The 21,871-nt window shown below is 34.2% G+C and overlaps 1 protein-coding gene across 1 annotated transcript in view; it reads right to left on the minus strand.

Moving 5' to 3' along the window:
* Positions 1-21,871, minus strand: part of DNAJC1 (DnaJ heat shock protein family (Hsp40) member C1) — a 248,631-nt gene that overhangs the window by 86,364 nt on the left and 140,396 nt on the right. Inside the window, exon 8 of the mRNA XM_037058107.1 lies at positions 18,991-19,154. Within this exon, the coding sequence (XP_036914002.1) occupies positions 18,991-19,154 (164 nt within the window). The remainder of the gene's footprint in view (positions 1-18,990; positions 19,155-21,871) is intronic.

A 21,871-nucleotide genomic window follows, 5' to 3' on the forward strand; every position in this document is an offset into this window, starting at 1 on the left:
AACTGCTTAAAAGATAGTTTCCTTCTGGGTGATGAAATGTTTTGGAGCTACACAGAGGTAGTGATTGCATAACATTGAATGTACTATATGCTACTGAATTATTCACTTCTAAAGGTTAACTTTATGTTGTGTGAATTTTGCCTCAATTTTTAAAAACTGTTTCTAAAATAATGGGATAACAATAGAAGAGCTAAATGAAAAAAAAAAGACATGTAATACCAAGTGTTGGCAGGGATATGGAGCAATGGAGTGACGGGAACTTTCAAACTTGTGATAGATGTGTAAACTAATTATAATTACTTGGAAAAACTGGCAATATCTATTAGAGCTGAACCATACGCATATTCTTGCACAATGCCTAGTATGTGCTCGATAAATGTTTATTAATTGAACAAAGAAGTACCTACTATTTTTGTAGACACTGTGCTAAGACATTGGGATGTAAACATGAAAAGCTGTGGTTCTCTTTTCCAATACATAGACATAAAAATAATTATAATACAATATATTTATATTGTGGCGGATGGATAGTGTATTGGTTTTAGAGTCAGATCATTTGAGTACTGGCTCCACTATTTACTAGTTAACTATAAATAGAGGCAAGTCTCAATTTAATTTCTGTATCATTTCTAAAATTTCTTTCTTTTCTACTCACTCCACAGTTACAGTCTATTGCTGCTGGAGTCATCTACATAGAGCACCATCAATACCCCACTCCTGTTGGCTCAAAATCCAAAGATTTCCCATAAGATATAAAATTTAAATTTCTTCGTCTGACATTAAAATGCTTCTACATTTTGTTACCTACCTGGAAACATTTTGTTTCCATGTTAAACTACTACTGTGTTCCAGACACAGAGGCCTACCATCTTATCTTGAGTACGCTTTTGAAGTGTGTTACCTTTCTATCTCTGTTTAACATGTCTTTCTTTTAAGAATTCACTCTCTGAGTATCCTTAGGTTCATGGAAAAGTAATTTTTCAAAGTACATTGATAAAGGGTCTTCTACATGCAATTTCACTTTACCTACAGATTAAGCATGTGAGAGAATAAACTGATCACATTTACGAAAGTAGTCTGATCTACATGACAAGGTAATAAATAGGCATTTAGGAACACACTTTGCCCTCATGGGAATTCTATTTAGGTAGAGGAAGTTATTTTCTCAATAATAATCATATTATTGCATCAGGATGTCTCTTAAAAGATTGATATTGGAAAACTACTTTTCTAGTCTAGTGAGTTGAATCTAATCTATTGTCAAAATAAGTTATCCCTGCCCCTGTGATTCCTAATTGAGAGTATGGTAAGATACTCCCAGAAACTTTAAAATGATGGAAATAAAAAATGGGCAAAGGACTTGAACAGATACTTCTCCAAGGAGGACATACAGAGGATCCAGAGACACATGCAAAGATGCTCAGTATCACTAGTTATCAGAGATGCAAATTAAAACCACAATGAGATACCACTTCACACTGGTCAGAATGGCCATCATAAACAAAGCAACAAACATCACATGTTGGGGAGGATGTAGAGAAAAGGGAACCCTAGTGCACTGTTGGTGGCATTGCAGACTGGTGCAGCCACTGTGGAAAACAGTATGGAATTTTCTCAGAAACTAAAAATGGATCTGCTTTTTGATGCAGCAATTCTATTGCTAGGATTATATCCTAAGAACCCTGAAGCACCAATCCAAAAGAACCTATGCACCCCAATATTCATAGCAGCACAATTTACAATAGCCAAGTGCTGGAAGCAACCTATGTGCCCATCAATAAATGAATGGATCAAAAAACTGTGGTACATTTACACAATGAAATGCTATACAGCAGGAAGAAAGGAGCTCCTTCCTTCCCTAATGACAGCTTGGATGGAACTTGAGACCATGATGCTAAGTGAAGTAAGCCAGGCACTGAAAGACAAATACCATATGATCTCACCTTTAACAGGAACCTAAACAACAAAACAAATAAGCAAGCAAAATATAATCAAAGACACTGAAATACAGAACAAGCTGACAGTGACCAGAAGGGAGACGGGAGAGAATTTCAGAGGAAAGGGGGAAGGGTTTGCAGGAACAAGTTTAAAGGATACATGGACAATAATAAGGGGGATGGAAACAGGAGGGGGAAGGGCTGGGAGTAAAAGGCAGAAAACTAGTTGAACAACAATTAAAATAAAATAAAATTTAAAAGAATGATGGAAATAAGATTTTCCTTTGAAAAACAAACACATAGAGAATAAAAATATGTAATGGGTATTGAGTAATGGAGTGAAGTAAATTAGTGGGATCAGTTTTATTCAACAACCCAGTTCAATTCAATTAACACCCTATAAATAGACACTACAGCATATACAAAGACAAAAGGGGCATGAATGCAATCCTTAGGTGGTTTATAATGGAACAGAGGAGCAATACACATAAGTGACTGGGTAATTATCATTCGGGAATTTTATATATTTTTTTCTAAAAATAGTTATTTACATTTTAGTAAGACTGAATGCAAAAGATACCATACAAAACACAAAGGTTGTATGCTATAGAATACAGACAAAAACTCTTACATTATAAAAGGAAGATCAAAAACAAATGCAGATTTTTAAAACCTCTCTCTCCATAGGTATACCTAGGTATATTTTAAATATTGTCAACATTTTACTTTTGGAAAGCATTTAGTACACTGTGATTCATATTTTCTAAAATGACCTTCCCCTTGCAAAAATGATCTAATTTATTTAAGTATCTGTTTTATATAACATCATAATCCTACTAAGACATAAGTGGTTCATTTAGAGATACAGGAAAAAGAAACGGGAAATAGTATTCAACTAATCAGAAATATGAGGTAGCATAATAATTGTCAGGAAGTGGAAAGCACTCTCATATTTCAAAGCAACATTGATAAGATTCAAGGCAAAAGAGAGCAGGTGGTGTGGTAGCAATCTTAATTACACGATGCCCAGGCTTACCAAAAGACCTACTTTAAAGACTTAATTATTAACATTGTCTTGACATTCTTCAAATTCATTGTAAACTGTTTCCATCACAAAAAGTTTCTATGAAGAAAATAAATTTAAAACTAAAAAGTTAAATAGCCATCATAAGAGATATGATTTTTCAAAACATTTCTCAAGCTATCTATGAAATAGTCTTTGCAAGATATTATGAAACTAAAGATAGCATTAGAGTATGCCAATAAAATAAAATTTACCAATAAACACCCACCTTAATCACAAATCCAGTAAGAAAAATTCTTTCAGAAAATTATTTAATTAAGATTAAATAAATATTTATTGAAGAGCTATGATGTGTCTACCACTTTTATATATTTATTTCATTTAATTCTCATGGTATTCTTTGTCTATTCATATACATCCTTGAATAATATATGCATAAATGTGATGTATACTAATTTCATGCATATATTTTAGTCCATACAAATGTTCGGCTTATTCTTTTGCTTTATCTTAGTCTATAAACACTCTGAGTGAAGACTATGATTATATTCTCTTTTTTTTTGCTCAGAGAAAACTTCCATAACACTATAGGTTACCAAATGTTTAATATGGCAGGATTTGAAATCCTGCTACATTGTTTATTTTTTACAGCTTAAAAGAATTGTTTCCTAGTTCAGAACAATCTAGTATTTATTGAAGCCATTAAATTCCATTTGTATGTGAAAAAGGTGGAAAAAGAAAATCCAAGTAGATGGAAGAGCTGAAATAAAAAGCAAGACAATTTTGCGGGGGGTGAGGGGGTGTCAAGGGTAGGAGTTCCTAAAATTGGGAAAGGGAGAAAGTTTTGTGGATTTTTTGGTTCTGTATGCAACAGAACAGGAGGTTCAACAGCTTTGGACAAAAGTGACACCATGCTTGTTCCTGGAGGCAAGCTTGAGACTAGCAGCAGAGGAAGGGCAGATGCCGGGCGGATCAGCTACAGACAGCACACTGGCCTGAGCAGGAGAACAATCAAATGAGACCTGCTTCAAAAGAATTAAAGGGCATTCTCAGATAACCAGCAAAGCAGCAAGCCCAGAATGAGTGTCTCTTTGGAGAGATCACTGGGAAAGGGACCATGCCCCAAAGAATGACTAAAAATAGACTTCTCACAGAGCTGTAGGGAAAGGGCTTAAAGTGAGAAAATTGGGAAATACTGAGAGATTCGATATTTTTTGTACACTAATGTTGTCATACAAGTTACACATCTAAAAGAATCTCACAAAAAATAGCTCAATATTTGTAAAAAGTGATTTCAGTAAACTTAAAATAGGATTTTAATAAAGAATATCACACACATAAATAGTGAACAAATATCTTAGTTTTTTGAGCCCCAAATCACTGGCCCCTTCTGTCACACGACCAATAGATTTCTGCAATGTACTTTTAACAGCATCATATAATAATTCATTAATCACAGTGTCTTCTCTGTTATTCATTCTGTAATTATCAGAAACAATGTTTAGTAAGAGTTTTCCTTTTATCCTTGAAGCTTTACTCATGTGATAAACATTTTTAATACAAAATGTTAGCTGAGCAAAATAAATGATTTTTTTAATAGGCAAAGTTCTAATTTTCCTTTTGGATAGCAGATATTCTAGACCTAAATGTATCATAGTCAAATTATTTTGCAAATATAAAAATGTTTCAGAAAAATATATATAAGACAATTTTTAAAAGGGTAAACTACCATAGTTGCTGTGTATAATGCACTCTTGTGTAGACGGCACCCATGTTTTTGGCCCAAACTTTCAGGAAATAAAAAAATAACTTTTGTTTTAACTTTTTAATTCAATTTTTAACTTATTTATATTTAGAAACAAGACTGATTATTGTATTCCAGAGTATTATGTTGCATACAGATATCATTATTGCTTTGCAGAGTTATACTTTTAATGCATAAGCATAAATAAAAGAACTAAAAACACTGATGTAGATATGGAATTAGTACTACCCATGTGTAATGCACATCCTTATTTTTCCCTCAAAAATTTGGGCCAAAAGATGCATATTATACAAAGCAAAAAATGGTAATGAATGATGAACTATTCAGTGGAAAGCTGATATTAATGATGTACAAATAGTCAATTGCTGGGTAATAGACTGAGACAGCTCACCTGGAGTCTTCAGCTATTATCAATTAACTACATTAAAAAGCTTTAAAAACCAAAACCAGTTCTTAAAAATAAAACATGCATCTAGGCAGTTTTAGGTAATTAAAGATTGATCAACAAACTAAGTTTTTAATACTAAATTAAATGTTAAAAAAGGTAATACTCAAAACTCACCACTTCCTAACTGTTTTACTACATTTTATTATTATGCTTTTGGGGATATTCACATCTGTTGTAGCTACAAGGTGTACATATTATATAATGGTAAGCTACTACTGCACATCTTTTCTGAACTATTCTTTCAGAGAATTCATGTTCATAATTTCAAATCATGATAGGAGTAAATACTGCTAAAGTTGACAAACACTACAAATTGAGGCCTTTTCCCTTCAAAAAGTCAATTTTTAAAAATTTACCAACCCACGGTGTATTCATAAAGAGGGTTGGTTTAAGATGAGTAACGTCAAAGTACCTGAGAAGCTGCTCCCTGAAAAAAATATTGATGACATACAGGGAACATTATCTTAAATGGCACTAAATTATATATTAGATCAATTCTGGAATACTCTATAATATAAATAAATGACCATTTTTATTTCATAAAGGAGGATATACCATGCATCTTTAACTGATCGCTATGACACTGGGGATTTAATTTTGGTTTGGGTCATCAGAAATGAAGTGGATTTGGAGTAAGAGCAAAATAAAAAACCAAGAGTCACTGCTGAAACTTTTCAGATCCATGCTCATAGTTCAAAGTGCTATCATCAATATTTGTACACAGAGACAACTTTATGGAAGTTGCTTTCCTGGTGAATATATATGTACCACTTCTTATTTAAATAGTTTTCTCTCTTTTAGAGTTACACACTTACTATCTATATAGTAAGTACTTATTTTCAAGTACTTATTTTCTCAAAGTAACTGATTTTGTTTCTGTTCTGTTCATTGTTTACTCACTTTTCTTCAATCACCATTACTCTTTCAAAATTTTTATGTATATTGATGAATGTAAAACTGAGGAAGGTAGACAAGTTTTTGCCTCATAGGGTGAGGAAGAGGCCAAATAGATGGGACTCCAGTCTCCCTCATTTTGAGCTTAATCAGAGAAGCTCAGCTTAAAAAAAAATATCTGTCTTGCATATAGTGAAGTTCTGTGTAAAGTGACATTAATTATCTTTTCAAAAAGATTCCTTAATAGGAGGGAAAGAGAAAAAGAACAAACCAGTCTGTTAAAGAACACAGGTGCGTGTGTATGCAAGCATGCATATGTACCATCTGGTATGAAAGGTTTGTTTGTGTTTGGGGAAAAGCAGATTTAGGTAGATTGGGTCTACTCAGGGTTAAACTATCAGTGCACTTGGAACTGAATTATATACATTGTATATTATATTTACATAGACTAATTAAAACCATTGGTATTTGAGAATTTTACATTAAAATTTAAAATGACAGAGTATATAGATAATCTAGGTTTTAAGGCGAACAAGAAAAGAATTCTAACTTGTGAGTCTTCACTCAACTATATTATACACATTTTAAAAATAAGTTAATGTGGGAACACTCTGCAGGGGTAAATACAATGAGAAGTCCCTGAGAAAGTAAAATTTTAGACAATAAAGCACTGCTAGTTGGAATAGTCTCTTCAAGAATATAGCCAAGCACCTTTCAGACTAAATAACCTTTCCAATTTGAAAAGGAAAAATAAATGCACTGATTTAAATTACTAGAAATGCATTTGCTTTTAAGAACTGTTTTTTTTCCTTCCTACAGCAAGTAAATCAATCAAACAGTAAAGAGGAAAGTGCAGCAATGACTGTAGGAGGAGTGTTTAAAGAAGATGAAATACTGGCTGCACAGGAGATACATGTTACACACACTTTGTTTTCTTTGAGGTCTTCCAATCGCAGTACTAACCAGGCCCATCTACCTTATGAAATCTGACAAGGGAACAGCCCATGGCAATAAGGATGCAGGATAGTGATTTTACTTCTTATTTTATTCGTTGCAGCCCCAGAAGAGAAACAAGAATAGGAATAAAATCCAGGTCTCCTATATACACTGCAGAATATTATCATCAGTGGGGGTAGGGGAGAGGAGATGGAACTATTTCATTTTAAAACAGTTTCTTTGTTATAATATTTATGGTGGAAAATCACTTGTTTGAATTACCCAACAAGTCATTAAAACCCTACTTTCATCAGTCATGTATTTGAATCACTGTTTTTACAAACAATTTATTTGATCCAGCTTATTAGATTTAAAATATATAACTGTTTCAAAAATTGAAGAAAAAAGACTATCACCACCTTAACTTATGTCAATTATGAAATAATCATAAATATCTTTCATTTTCACTTTTCATCAAATATTTTTACTATTTCTCTATTTGCCATCCTTTATTTATTGCTAAGAAGTTCTATAAACACTGTCACTAATAAAAGTCCTGGCAAATTCTGGGAGAAGGTATTTGGGTTTGATCCTTCCAACAATTTAAGGAGGTTAAGAAATCCCATTGGTGGATTAATGTCTAATTTACTTACACTGGTTGAACTATGTTAAATTTCTAATATTTGAATGTTTTTGTCCTAAAAAATGGCAGCTACATATGATTTAACTAAATATATCACAAATGCTGATAATCAAACACCCTTTGTACAATGAAGAAAATGTTACTAACTTAGGGTTCTCTTTTGAAGGTTAAGTAAGCTACTTGATATATACAGCACATAAGACAATATCCGACACTCAAAAGATGTTAAGAATGATGATGATGATGATAAAAATTTCTATTTACCCTATTTGACATGGAAATATCAGTAAAATCAAAAGCTAGCTTTCAACCATGAGATTTTTCTTATGTGATTTATCCCTATGAGCCATATACTCTCTTTATGATCATTTACCACCATGTCATATGCTTAGGGCACCATTTCCAAAAAGCTCATCTCTCCATTGTATCATTTCATAGCAATAGTTTATGAGAGGTTACACACATGATACTTAAAATCTTGACAAATATATACTGGACAAACAAAAACTAGTTAGGGAGAATATTAGACAAGCTCTTGAAAAAAGAATCAACTTCTTAATAGCAACAGCAAGGTTAACTGGGATATATATTTATCCTCATTTGGTGTCTACTTACAAAATAACTAAAAAAGAATTTAAATGTAGTTGAAAACTTTGAAAATGACAGAAATTCCCAAAGCAAATTAGAATAAGAAGAATTCTACTTTATTTTAGGATTTCTCAGTTTATGAAATGTTTTAACATACAGACTTTTATCTCTTTGTACTAAGGTACAAAAAGCATATAATTTCACTTTTAGTGTGAGTTCAATTATTTAAAAAATCCTAAAGCCTAGATCATATCTGTAATAGTGATGCTAAAACTAGAACTCAGGTCTCCTGACCTTAAGAGTTCAGTATTTGATCTTCATACCCACTTTCATTAATAAGCTCTCTCAAGCAAGGAGAGAGCCAAGCAAGTGACATTATTCCCTCACTGACCCCCTCACCAGCATACAGCACTGCAACACAAAGAAGTGGATTCCCTGCCCTAAAGTTCCATGCCTTACAATGTAACAGGTGCACTACTACAGAGAAATATAGCCCAAGGGGAAGAACAGATCATAACTCCAAAAAAAGAACAAAGCGACAATGAGAGAGCCAACCTATCTGACACACAGTTCAAAACACCGGTAAACAGGATGCTCACAAAATTGATTGAGCTTGGTCAAAAAATGAAGGAAGGAATGAAGGCTATACAAAGTGGAATAAAGCAAAATATACAGGGACCAACAACGAAGGGAAAGAAATTGGGACTCAAATCAACAACATGGAACAGAAGGAAGAAATAAACATTCAATCAGAACAGAATGAAGAATCAAGAATGCATAAAAATGAGGAGAGGCTAAGGAACCTCAGAAACAACTTTAAATGCTCCAACATCAGAATCATAGGGGTGGCAAAAAGAGAAGAGCAAGAACAAGATATTGAAAACTTATTTGAACAAATATTTTCCTTATTTGAAGGAAAACTACCCCAATCTGGCAAATGAAATAGAATTCCAGGAAGTCCAGGAAACTCAGAGGGTCCCAAAGAAATTGGCCTCAAGAAGGATCGCACAAAGATAGATCATAATTAAGACACCCAAGATTAAAGATAAGGAGAGAATATTAAAAGCAGCAAGAGAAAAGGAGAGAGTTACCTACAAAGGTAGGTATACCTGTATATTTTGCTTTATTTCACTTTGTATGGCCTACAAAGGTAACTCTCTCCCCATAAGACCAGTAGCTGATTTCTCAAAAGAAACCTTGCAGGCAAGAAGGGGCTGGAAAGAAGTATTTGAAATCATAAAGAGCAAGGACCTACATCCAAGATTATTCCATCCAGCAAAGCTATCACTTAAAATGGAAGGGCAGATAAAAGTGCTTCCCACATAAAGTCAAATTAAAGGAATTCATCATTACCAAGGATTTATTATATGAAAAGTTAAAGAAACTTGTCTAAGAAATAGAAGAAGATTGAAAACTATGAACAGTGAAGTGACAACAAACTCATAACTATCAACACAACTGAACTTAAAAAACAAAAAAACTAAGCAAAGAACTAGAACAGGAACAGATCGACAGAAATGGAGATCAGATGGAGGGTTCTCAGAGGGAAGGGGAAGAACAGAAGAAAGGGTACAGGAAATAAAAAGCATAATTGTTAGGCATAAAATAGATGGTCCTGGGGGAGTTAAGAATAGTCTAGGACATAGAGAAGCCAAAGAACTTATATGTATAACCTATGGACATGAACTAAGGGGGTGGGCGGGATGCTGGAGGGTGTGGTAGAACACAGTGGAGGGGGAATAAATGGGAGAAAAAATTGGGACAACTGTAATAGCATAATCAATGAAATATACTAAAAAAGATGAATAAATAAAAGTTAACCAATCCAAAAAAACTAAGAGTGGGAAGAGAAGAAAAAAAAATGAAGGACAAATAGAAAGAAAATGCTAAGTAGATAAATCTAAAACCAAAACTGTCAGTAATAATACTAAATAAGAGGAATTAAATGCTCAAGATTCTACAAAGCTGTNCTAGGACATAGAGAAGCCAAAGAACTTATATGTATAACCTATGGACATGAACTAAGGGGGTGGGCGGGATGCTGGAGGGTGTGGTAGAACACAGTGGAGGGGGAATAAATGGGAGAAAAAATTGGGACAACTGTAATAGCATAATCAATGAAATATACTAAAAAAGATGAATAAATAAAAGTTAACCAATCCAAAAAAACTAAGAGTGGGAAGAGAAGAAAAAAAAATGAAGGACAAATAGAAAGGAAATGCTAAGTAGATAAATTTAAAACCAAAACTGTCAGTAATAATACTAAATAAGAGGAATTAAATGCTCAAGATTCTCCAAAGCTGTAAACTTAAGAATAAAAACAAAAACTATATACAAACAGAAGTCAATACCAGAAGATATGTGGAAAATTTTAATTTAAATAATTTTTACATAATTAAGTTACAAATTAATTTCCTTTGTGATTTTTAAAGAGAAATAAGAAAACAATCCCATTTGCAAATTGCATAAGAAATACCTAGGGGAAAATATTAAGGAAAGAAGTAAACGACCTCTACTCAGTAAGGTGTACGACATTGAAGAAAAATTTTGAAGATACAAACAAATGAAAGGATATACTTTACTCACCAATAAGAATTACATAGTTAAAATGTCCACACTTCCAGACTTCTGGCCAAGATGGGGGCATAGGTGGAAACACTGTGCCTCCTCACACAACCAAAATTAAGGACAACAAAGATTTAGAAACAAAAACACAACCAGAACAGACCGAAAATTGAACTGTATGGAAGTTAAATGGTTAAACAACCATTTCACCAGATTGGTAAGAGGGGTAGAGTGGGCAGATGGTGGAGAGGGATTGGCAGGAAAAGGCAGTGGTAGCCAGACCCGGGACTGAAGGCAGCACGGCTGATTGAGGTCACACATCCCTGCGCAGATAAACTAGGCAAAAATGGGCAGCAATACAGACCGTGCAACTCAGGGCCCCAGCAACGGGAAATAAAGCCTAAAAGCACTGATTGAAAAGGTGCCAGCTTGTGGGAAGTGGCAGAGGGGACTGAAATCCAAGAGACCACAGAACAAGTGCCATTTCTCCCTGTTTGACCCTGCACCCACATATAGTGTCACAACCCAGCAACATGGGTTGCTCCACCCTGGTGAACACCTAAGGCTCTGCCTCTCAGACATAACAGGCATGACCTGCCCCAAAATGGCTCAATCAGAGGAACAAATCAAAGCCCCAGAGCCAATACTTTTAAGTGACCAAGAGATAGCCAACCTATCAGATGCACAGTTCAAAACACTGGTGATCAGGATGCTCACAGAACTGGTTGATTTTGGTCACAAATTAGATGAAAAAAATGAAGGCTACACTAAGTGAAATGAAAGAAAATGCACAGGGAACCAGTAGTGATGGAAACAAAACCAGGACTCAAATCGATGGAGTGGACCAGAGGGAAGAAAGAAACAACCAAACAGAAAAGAATGAAGAAACAAGAATTCAAAAAAAAAAATGAGAGGCTTGGGAACCTCCAGGACATCTTTAAACGTTCCAACATCTGGATTATAGGGGTTCCAGAAGGGGGAAAGAAACAGCCACAAGTGGAAAACTTATTTGAACAAATAATAAAGGAGAACTTCCCCACTCTGGCAAAGGAAATAGACTTCCAGGAAGTCCAGGATGCTCAGAGAGTCCCAAAGAAGTTGGACCCAAGAAGGAACACACCAAGGCACATCATAATTACATTAGCCAAGATGAAAATGAAGCAGAGAATTCTAGAAGCAGCAAGAGATAAGGGAACAGTCACCTACAAAGGAGTACCCATCAGACTGTCAGCTGATTTCTCAAAAGAGACCTTATAGGCAAGAAGGGGCTGGAAGGAAGTATTCCAACTCATGAAAGGCAGGAACCTACATCCAAGATTGCTCTATTCAGCAAAGCTTTCATTTAGAATGGAAAGGCAAATAAAGAGCTTCTCAGATAAGGTCAAGTTCAAGGAGTTCATCATCACCAAGCCCTTATTATATGGAATGTTAAAGGGACTTATCTAAGAAAAAGAAGATAAAAAATATGAACAGTGAATGGACAGCAAACTCACAGTAAACTCACAACCACATGTAAAACAAAAGCAAACTAAGCTGACACCTAAAACAGTAGCACAGCCACAGAAATGGAGATCACATGGAAAGTTTGGAAAGTTAGAAACAGGGGAGTGGAGGAGGAGAGGAGGGGAGAAGAAGGTACAGAGAATAAGCAGCATAGATGGTAGGGAAAAATAAGGGGAGAACAAGAGTAGTGTGGGAAATGTAGAAGCTAAAGAACGTATGACACATGGACATGAACTAAAGGGGGGGAAGGTGGGTGGTAGAGGGTGTGTGGTCAGAGGGGAATGAAGGGGGAGGAAATGGGACAACTGTAATGGCATAATCAATAAAATATATTTAAAATGTCTATACTACCCAAAACAATCTACAGATTCAATGTAATACCTATGAAAATGTCAATACACAAATAATCCTAAAATTTATGTAGAAACCCCACTAAAGACCTCTCACAGCCAAAGTAATTTTGAGAAAGAAAACAAAGTTGGAGGTATCATGCTACCTGACATCATACTATTCTGCAAGGCTACTGTAGTCAAAACAGGATGGGAATGGTGTCTAAACAGATATATAGGTCAATGAAACAGAACAGACAGCCCAGAAATAAACCCACACCTATATGATTTATGAAAAAGGAGGCAAGAATATACAATGCAGTAAAGATAGTCTCGTCAATAAATAAACTCTTTGACATTGTGTTTAGCGATATTTTTTTTTGGATATGCCTCCCTGGGCAAAGAGAAACAAATTAAAAATAAACCAACGGGACTACACTGAGCTAAAAAAGTTTTGTACAGCAAAAAAACAAACAAACCATCAGCAAAACAAAAAATCTACTTCACACAAGAAGATACCAATGATACATTAAATAAGGGTTAATATTAAAAATATATTACAAACTCATTACACTTATCACCAAAAACATAAATAACCCAATTAAAAAATGGGGAGAGGCCTCACATAGACATTAACCAACAGACAAATAAAAGAATGCTTGATATCACTAATCATAAAGGAAACACATATTGAAAACACAATGAGATATCACCTCACACCTGTCAAAATGGCTACCATCCACAAATTAACAAAAAAGTGTCAGCAAAGATGTGGAGAAAGGGAATCCACACACATTGTTGGTGGGATTGTAAATTGGTACAGCCACTGTGGAAAACATGTATGGATGTCCCTCAAATAATAAAAAAATAGAACTCTCATATGACCTTCAATCCCACTTCCAGGTATCCATTCAAAGAAAACAAAAACACAACTTGGAAAGGATATATGTACCCTCATGTTAATTGCAATGACATAGTAGTTAAGGTATAGAAACAATCTAAATGTACATGGATGGATGAGTGGATAAAGAAATTATGCTATATCTATATAATAGATAGGCATAAAAAACAAAATCTTATCATTTGCCACATGGTTGGTCCTGAAGGGTATTATACTAAGTAAAATAAGTTAAACAGAGAAAGACAAATACTATATGATCTCAAATAATAGCTCACTTTTTAAGTGAAATCTAAAAATACAAAAACAAAAAAAAGCCTAAGCTCAAAGATAAAGCAAACATATTGTGGCTAATCAGAGGTGGGGTATGGGGGTGGGTGAAATGACTGTTGGGGGTCAAAATGTATCAATTTCCAGTTACAAAATACACAAGTCATGAGGATGCAATGTACACATTGGTGACTGTAGTTAATACTGTATGGCATAGTTAAAAGTTCCTAGCAGAGTAAATCTTAAAGGGTCTTACAACATACAAATTTTTATAACTATGGATGGTGACAGATGTCAATTAGACTTATGACATATATAAATATTGAACTATTATGTTGTACATTTGAGACTAATACAATATAATCTTATATGTCTATTATACCTCAATTAAAAAATAAAAGATATAAAATAACTCAATCTCATAAGGTCACATAATGAATAATTCCATTCATACAACATTCTCAAAATGACAAAACTATAGAGATAGAATAACTCAGTGGTGGTCAGAGGTTAAAGGATTATGGGAAAGGGGTATGTGTGAAGATAAAAATGAGTGATATACCTGTGTTCTGTATCTTGACTAGTTCTAATTGCAGTGGTTGTGACAAATCTACATGTGATAACATGGCATCCAACTACACACAGCCATTGTACTAATGTCAATGTCTTGGTTTTGAAATTGAATTGTAGGTATATAAGATATAACTATTCAGGAACTTGGGTGAAAAGTACATGAGACCTTTCTGTGTTGTCTTGGAACCTTCTATGAAATCTAACATTATTTCAAAATAAAAAGTTAGAAAACAAGCAATGCATATTTTATAAGTCCAGCATGTGATTGATACCAATCCTGACAAATATATTGTATGAAAGGAAAATCACAAGCCAATTTCTCTCATAAAGATAAAAGCAAAAAAAAAATCCCCCCAAAAACCCAAATACACTTTATGTTGAGAGGGAAAATGTGGTAATAAATATTAAAAAATGAGCGAAAAAAAGATAAAAGCAAATAAACTAATCAAAATATTAGCAAATAAAATAAAATGGATTTATTCCAGGAAAGCAAAATAGTTTATTATTAGAAAAACAATCAATGTAATTCACCTCATTAAGAAAATAAAGTGAAAGCATGCAATCATTTTTTTACAATCATATTAATTGATGTAGAAAAAGTATTTGATAACATTTGACAACATTTTAAATAAATACAAATTATTAGGAATTTTGAGAAAAGAACTTAATTTGATTTTCATAAAACTGGAGTAATGCCAATGAAAATGGCAGAGTAAGGAACTCCAAATTCCATCTTTCCATAAAAGAACCAAAAACCAAAATGAGCAAAATCAGAACTTTTTCAGAACTCTGCAAATTCACCAAAGGTTTACCATACCATGGGGACATGTATTCAAGAAAAAGAACTGAATCTTCCTAAGAACAGCAACCTTTGTGGTACTTGAACTAAACTTACCCTCATCCTAATCCTTGGATCAGGTCGCCACTACCTATAAAAATAACAGCTGTATTCTTGATACTGAAGACAAAAGAATGAACTGATTTGCAAAGAATTTCAATTATAGGTTCTAACCTGTCTGGCAGTTTCCTGGACTACCAGTTCAACAGGTGTGTCTTTATTTTGCTTAACTCCAAACTAGCTTAATGCTAAAAGCTGCTTTCTTGGAAGGATTCACTGAAAACTTTCACTGGCTAATATCTTATCCACTGCTGCCAGGGGCAAAAGAAAACAACCGGGCAAACAACAGATGAACCAAAAAGCTTGGAAAGAAAGGCTGAGGAATGAGATGCTCTGACATTCTTGAGAACCTAGGCCATGTTCAAGCTCAAGGCTGTGAGCATGCTTAGAAGAGACCTGAGAAGGACCTAAATTCTCACCTGCTGATGACATTGAGGCTCTTTGGAGGTAGAAAGTAAATGCTAAGGCAGAGTTGTAAACTGCCTGCCTGGGTATGGGCCCATGGCAAAAGCTGGAAGAGTTATTGGCTCCACAGATTTCAGGAAATCTCTGTCCAATTACTAGCTCATTGCTAAGCTAACAGAAGGAACTTCACTGGCCACACAGAACAAAAAAAAAAAAAGGAAGTTTATATAGTTAGTTCAGAAAAAGTCACTAAACACACAAGTACAGTAAGTCCAATATAACAATAAATCCTGGAAAAGGAAGAGAGCCTGATATCTAGAGTTATCAATTTATAACAGTCACAAACACAGTCTTCAACAACAATGACAAAGACTGCAACCAAACACTTACACCAAAGTGTGCCTGAAAGTGCACCATTGTTACTACAATGAGAATAGTTTGCATGACATCGACATAACCTGGCAGCCAAGGAGAGTGGACTGGAATATGCATGTGTGAACAATGATGACTTCACTGTACTAGTCAGGGGATATGGTACACATGACTGAGTGAAGATGTATACTGTGTGGCCATCACATTCAAAATGACTGAGGGGGTAGAGAGACAAATCTGCATCAAATTTTGCATTAAGCTTAAACATTCCTCCATGAAAACTATTTGGATGACTCAGAAGGCCACAGCTATGGGCAACTGGTGATCAGAAGCTTGATCATGACAACGTACCCACTCATGCATCATGCCTTGTGCAGAGTTTTTTGGTGAAACACCAAATTATCAAAGTGACTCAGCCCCATTAGCTTTTCCCAAAACTAAAATCATCTTTGAAAGGGAAGAGATTTCAGACCGTTGATGAGATTCAGTAATATACAATGAGGCAGCTTATGACAACTGGGAGAACTCTGTGAGGTCCCAAGGTGCCTCCTTTGAAGGGGACTGAGGTGTCATTGTCTATGTACAGTGTTTCTTGTATATTTCTCAATAAATGCCTTCATTTTGCACAGCTGGATACTTTCTGGATAGACCTCATATTATGGCTCAAAGGAAAAAAATGAACAGAAACTGTGCCTGAGGAAAACCAGGCAATAGACTTTCTAGACAAAAGCTTTAAATTAGCTATTTAAAATACATTCAACAAGATAAAGGAAATCATGGCTAAAGAACTGAAGGAAGCAATGAGAACAATGAGTCACCTAAGTGATATCATTAAATGGGTAGAAACAGTTAAAAGAACAAAATACAAATTATGAGGTTGAAAGTGCAGTAACAAATGAACAATTCACTAGAGGGGTTCAAAAGCATATTTGAACTGGCAAAAAAGAATCATCAAATACAAAGGTAGCCCCAATAATTAAGATGGTCTGGTAGGAGAAACAAAACAAAAAAAGAAAGAAAAATAAAGCCTCAGAGGCCTGTGGGATACCAAGTGATAGAAAGGGGGAAAGGAATAGAATGTGAGATGGTGGTAGGAGAGACAGATGATATATTTGAAGAATGGTAAAATCTTCTAAAATTTGAAGGTTAATAACCTCCAAACAGATAAACTCAAAGATATCGACACCTATATACATCAGAATCAAATCGTCAAAAGCTAAAGATGAAGACAGAATCCTGATAAAAGTGGAAGGGAAGTAACTCATCATTTACAGGGGATCCTCAATAAGATTAACACCTGATTTCTTTTTTTTTTTTAAATGTTTTATTTATTTATTTTTAGAGAGAGAGGAAGAGAGTGAAAAAGGGAGAGAAACACTGATGTGNAGATAAACTCAAAGATATCGACACCTATATACATCAGAATCAAATCGTCAAAAGCTAAAGATGAAGACAGAATCCTGATAAAAGTGGAAGGGAAGTAACTCATCATTTACAGGGGATCCTCAATAAGATTAACACCTGATTTCTTTTTTTTTTTAAATGTTTTATTTATTTTTAGAGAGAGAGGAAGAGAGTGAAAAAGGGAGAGAAACACTGATGTGTGAGTATAACATCAACTGTCTGCCTCTCACACATGTCCCTAGTAGAGACGGGGTCTGCAATCCAGGCATGTGCCCTGACTGAGAATCAAACCAGTGGCCTTTCTCTTTGTGGGACTATGCTCAACGAACTGAGCCATGGTGCTCAGGGATAACATCTTATTTCTAACATAAAACAATGGAGGCCAGAAGATCATGGATGACATATTCAAAGTACTGAAAGAAACAAACAAAAAACAAAACAAAACCCAAATTATCAAACAAAAATTATTTAATTGGCAAAACATTCCTTCGAAAATGAAGGAAAAATCAAAGACTTTCCAGAAAAACAAAAAGTGAATTTGTAACTAGCAATCTGTCCTACAAGTGCTAAAGGGAGTCTTTCAAAATGAAATAAAGGGACATTAGATGGCAACTCAACAAAACATGAACAAATCAACACCGGGAAATGTAACTACATAGATAAATATAAAAGTCAGCATAAAGGTATATTTGTTTGTAATTTCTTTTTTTTTAATCTCATTAAAAGACAATTGCATGTAGCAATAATTATAAACCTACGTTGATAGGCACAAAATAGATAAAGATTTAAGCCATGACAATAACAGATTATATGTGGAAAAGTTTTTGCATCATATTGAAAGTAAATTGGCATTAATCCTAATTAGACAGTTATAAATTAAGATGTTAATTTTAATTCCTAGAGAAGACACAAAACACATGTCTGCACAAAGCCTTGTATTTGAATGTTCCTATCATTTTGATTTATCCCAGCCCCAAAGTGCAATCAAACCAAATTTCCATTTGATGAATAAAGAGTATCTGTAATTTGATGAATAAAGAGTATGCTATATATCCATACAATGCAATGTTATTCAGCCATAAGAAAAAATGAAGTACTATTAAATACTACAAAATGAACCTTGAAAACATTTGTCTTGTTTATTTGTTGCTTTTACTTTTATAACCCACATATTAGTGAAATCATATGGTTCTTGACTTCTTCTAACTTATTTCTCTTAACATAATGTTCTCAAGATCCATTCATGTTTTTGCAAATGGCAGTATTTCATCTTTTCTTATGGCCGAGTATTATCTCATTGCATATATGTACCACATTTTCTTCATTCAATCCTCTAGTGAAGAGCACTTTTATTGTTTCCATGACTGGGCCATGATAAATAAAGCAATGTTCTATTTCTTGATCTTGGCAATGGTTAACTTGGTTTTCTTGTGATAGATCGCTGAGCTCACTGAACTATACAGCTGTATATCTATATTTTATATAATTTTATGTATGTATTTTACTCAAAACAAAATTTCAAAAGTTTATTTTTTTACCTGTTTTTTCTGTGTCCGGTTCCTGTTTTCCAGCCAATCATCCATTTGTTCCTCAATTTCCTCTATAGAAGTTCCATGATCATATGACTGAATATATGCACTTTCTAAAGGCGTATACACAGGAAATTCAGGTTTGGGCTTTTTTACTTTAACTTTCTTCTGTTCTAAAAAAAAAAGTTAAAAACAATGAATAAAAGAATAAACAGAATTTCTAATATTTTATTCACAGACTGTATCTTGAAATAATATATATCATTCTTTTATCAAAATATTTAACGGCAAGTTTTAGTGTGTACTGCATTGTTTTAAAATAAGACTCAGATGCTAATGATGAGATTATTATGCTACAACTACCACATTAATTTCTATACATCTTTAGTTTTCAAAGTACTTTCCATATGATTTCACTTATATGTGGGATCTAAAGAATAAAATAGAAACAGACTCACTGACACAGAGAACAGACTGATGGATGCCAGAGGACAGCAGTATGAAGGGGCCGAGCGAAGCAAGTAAGGGGATTAAAAAGCACTAACTGGTAGCAATAATGGGGATTTAAGTAAAGCATAGGGAATGTGGTCAACAATATTGTAATAACCGTGCATAGTGCCAGGCGGATACTTGGCATACAGAGGGAACACTTCGTGAAGAATATGATTAATCTAACTGCTATGCTGTACATCTGAAACTAATACAAAATAACATTAAATGCAAACTGTAATTGAAAAATAAATTTTTTTAATTGGGGAAAAAGTATTTTATAGGAACATTTCATTCTGACACAACTGAAAGAACCTGATCATTAGTGTTTTAATCCTACCTTTACCAACTAACAGCTACATAATGCTGGGCAGGTAACTTCACCCTCTGAATAAGGGTCACTTTCTCATCTGTATATGAAAGATAAATCTAACCAAATAAAGTTGATGTGAGGAGAATTATATATCCCCTAGCATAATACCTGGCACAAAACTGACTCTTAAGAAATGGTATACATTCACCTTTTCAATATTTTACAAGGCAAAACTAATCTGGTAGAATCAGAGGTAGTTATCAATAGATAGTTAGCAACTGGCCTCTTCATTAAATTCCATTTCGATTAGAGATGTTTTTCTCAAAAAACATTGAGAAGCAACTCCACTCTGAACTGCTACTGTCAAACTCACCCAGCCTTATAACTGTATCTTTATGATCCTGAGTGTGTTTGTGTTTGCATGTACCTTCAATATTTTACAAGGCAAAACTAATCTGGTAGAATCAGAGGTAGTTATCAATAGATAGTTAGCAACTGGCCTCTTCATTAAATTCCATTTCGATTAGAGAGTCAACATTGAGAAGCAACTCCACTCTGAACTGCTACTGTGAAACTCACCCAGCCTTATAACCGTATCTTTATGATCCTGAGTGTGTTTGTGTTTGCATGTACCATAATTTAATAAAATTAATATATTGACAAGGGAATGGTCAAAATCCTGGAAGAGAACAGAGAATCTCTAAATATTTAAATTTGGTGAGAAAAGGATTTAATAAATGATGCTGGTAAAACTCACTCTCCATTTGAAAGAAAACTGCACATAATCTTACACCATACACAAAAATAAATCCCAGGTGGACAAGAGAGTTGACTTAAAAGCAAAACAATAAAAATCTTGCAATAAAAATATCCTAAAACACTATCTGTACTATTTAAAGAAAGAGGAAATCTTAATTAAGACTGAAACCCCAGATGCTATCAGAATGATAAGAGATAGAATAAAAAATCAACAAGAGAAATAATAAATTTGGAAAGAACTTTTATAAATCAAACTAAAAACAAAAGATTGATAAAGAAACTATAAACTGACAAGGAGATAAGCAGCCTTCAAGAATAAAATGACCAAAAACAATTGACATTAGGAGCACAGTGCAGTGAGAAACAGTTCTAGTTTTAAAAAAAAGTTTACCTTAACTAGAAATTATGTTAAATCTATTACTATATTTTATGTTGATTCAATACTTGCAGGCTTTTGAGTTGCTGATTTAAAAAAAACAGAAAACAAACATTCCCTGACACCACAGTAGGAAATTAGTAATTTAAATAACATGTGAGTCTACTCTAAAAGCGTTAAAATTAGCATATAGTATCACCAGAGTACCATAAGAGTACCATAAGCCTCCAAAAGAGCCAGGTTTTTGTTTTTGAAAACCTTTTTATAAATGAGGAAGAAGCCATTAGAGTTGACTCCTGACATATTACTCAGCTTCTGTCAATTTTTTGTATCTTGAACAAATTACTAAGAGACATCACACATAAATAAACTATCTCAAGAGTACTAATTCTGGCTGTTTATAGCGAATCAGTTACAAAAGTGGAGTAAATAAATCTGGTTGTTTTTATTTATTTCTAAAGTGTTCCATCAGCATTATAAGCGTCTGACATCTTTTTTTAAAATATATTTTATTGATTATACCATTACAGTTGTTCTATTCCCCCCCTTCATTCCCCTCCACCCACACACTCCCTCCCCCACCATTCTCCCCCCCTTAGTTTATAACCACGTGTCTCAAGTTCTTTAGATTCCATATTTCCCCCACTATTCTTGGCCTCCCCCTTCTATNGGGAAGTTCTCCTTTATTATTTGTTCAAATAAGTTTTCCACTTGTGGCTGTTTCTTTCCCCCTTCTGGAACCCCTATAATCCGGATGTTGGAATGTTTAAAGATGTCCTGGAGGTTCCTAAGCCTCTCCTCATTTTTTTGAATTCTCATTTCTTCATTCCTTTCTGGTTGGATGTTTTGTTCTTCCTTCTGGTCCATTCCATTGATTTGAGTCCCACTTTCCTTTCCATCGCTATTGGTTTCCTGGACATCTCCCTTCATTTCAATTAGTTTAGCCTTCATAT

The sequence above is a fragment of the Sturnira hondurensis genome, unplaced genomic scaffold (genome assembly GCF_014824575.4).
Source record: "Sturnira hondurensis isolate 20B ecotype Veracruz unplaced genomic scaffold, ASM1482457v3 Scaffold0009906, whole genome shotgun sequence".
In the NCBI taxonomy this organism is placed as follows: Eukaryota; Metazoa; Chordata; class Mammalia; order Chiroptera; family Phyllostomidae; genus Sturnira; species Sturnira hondurensis.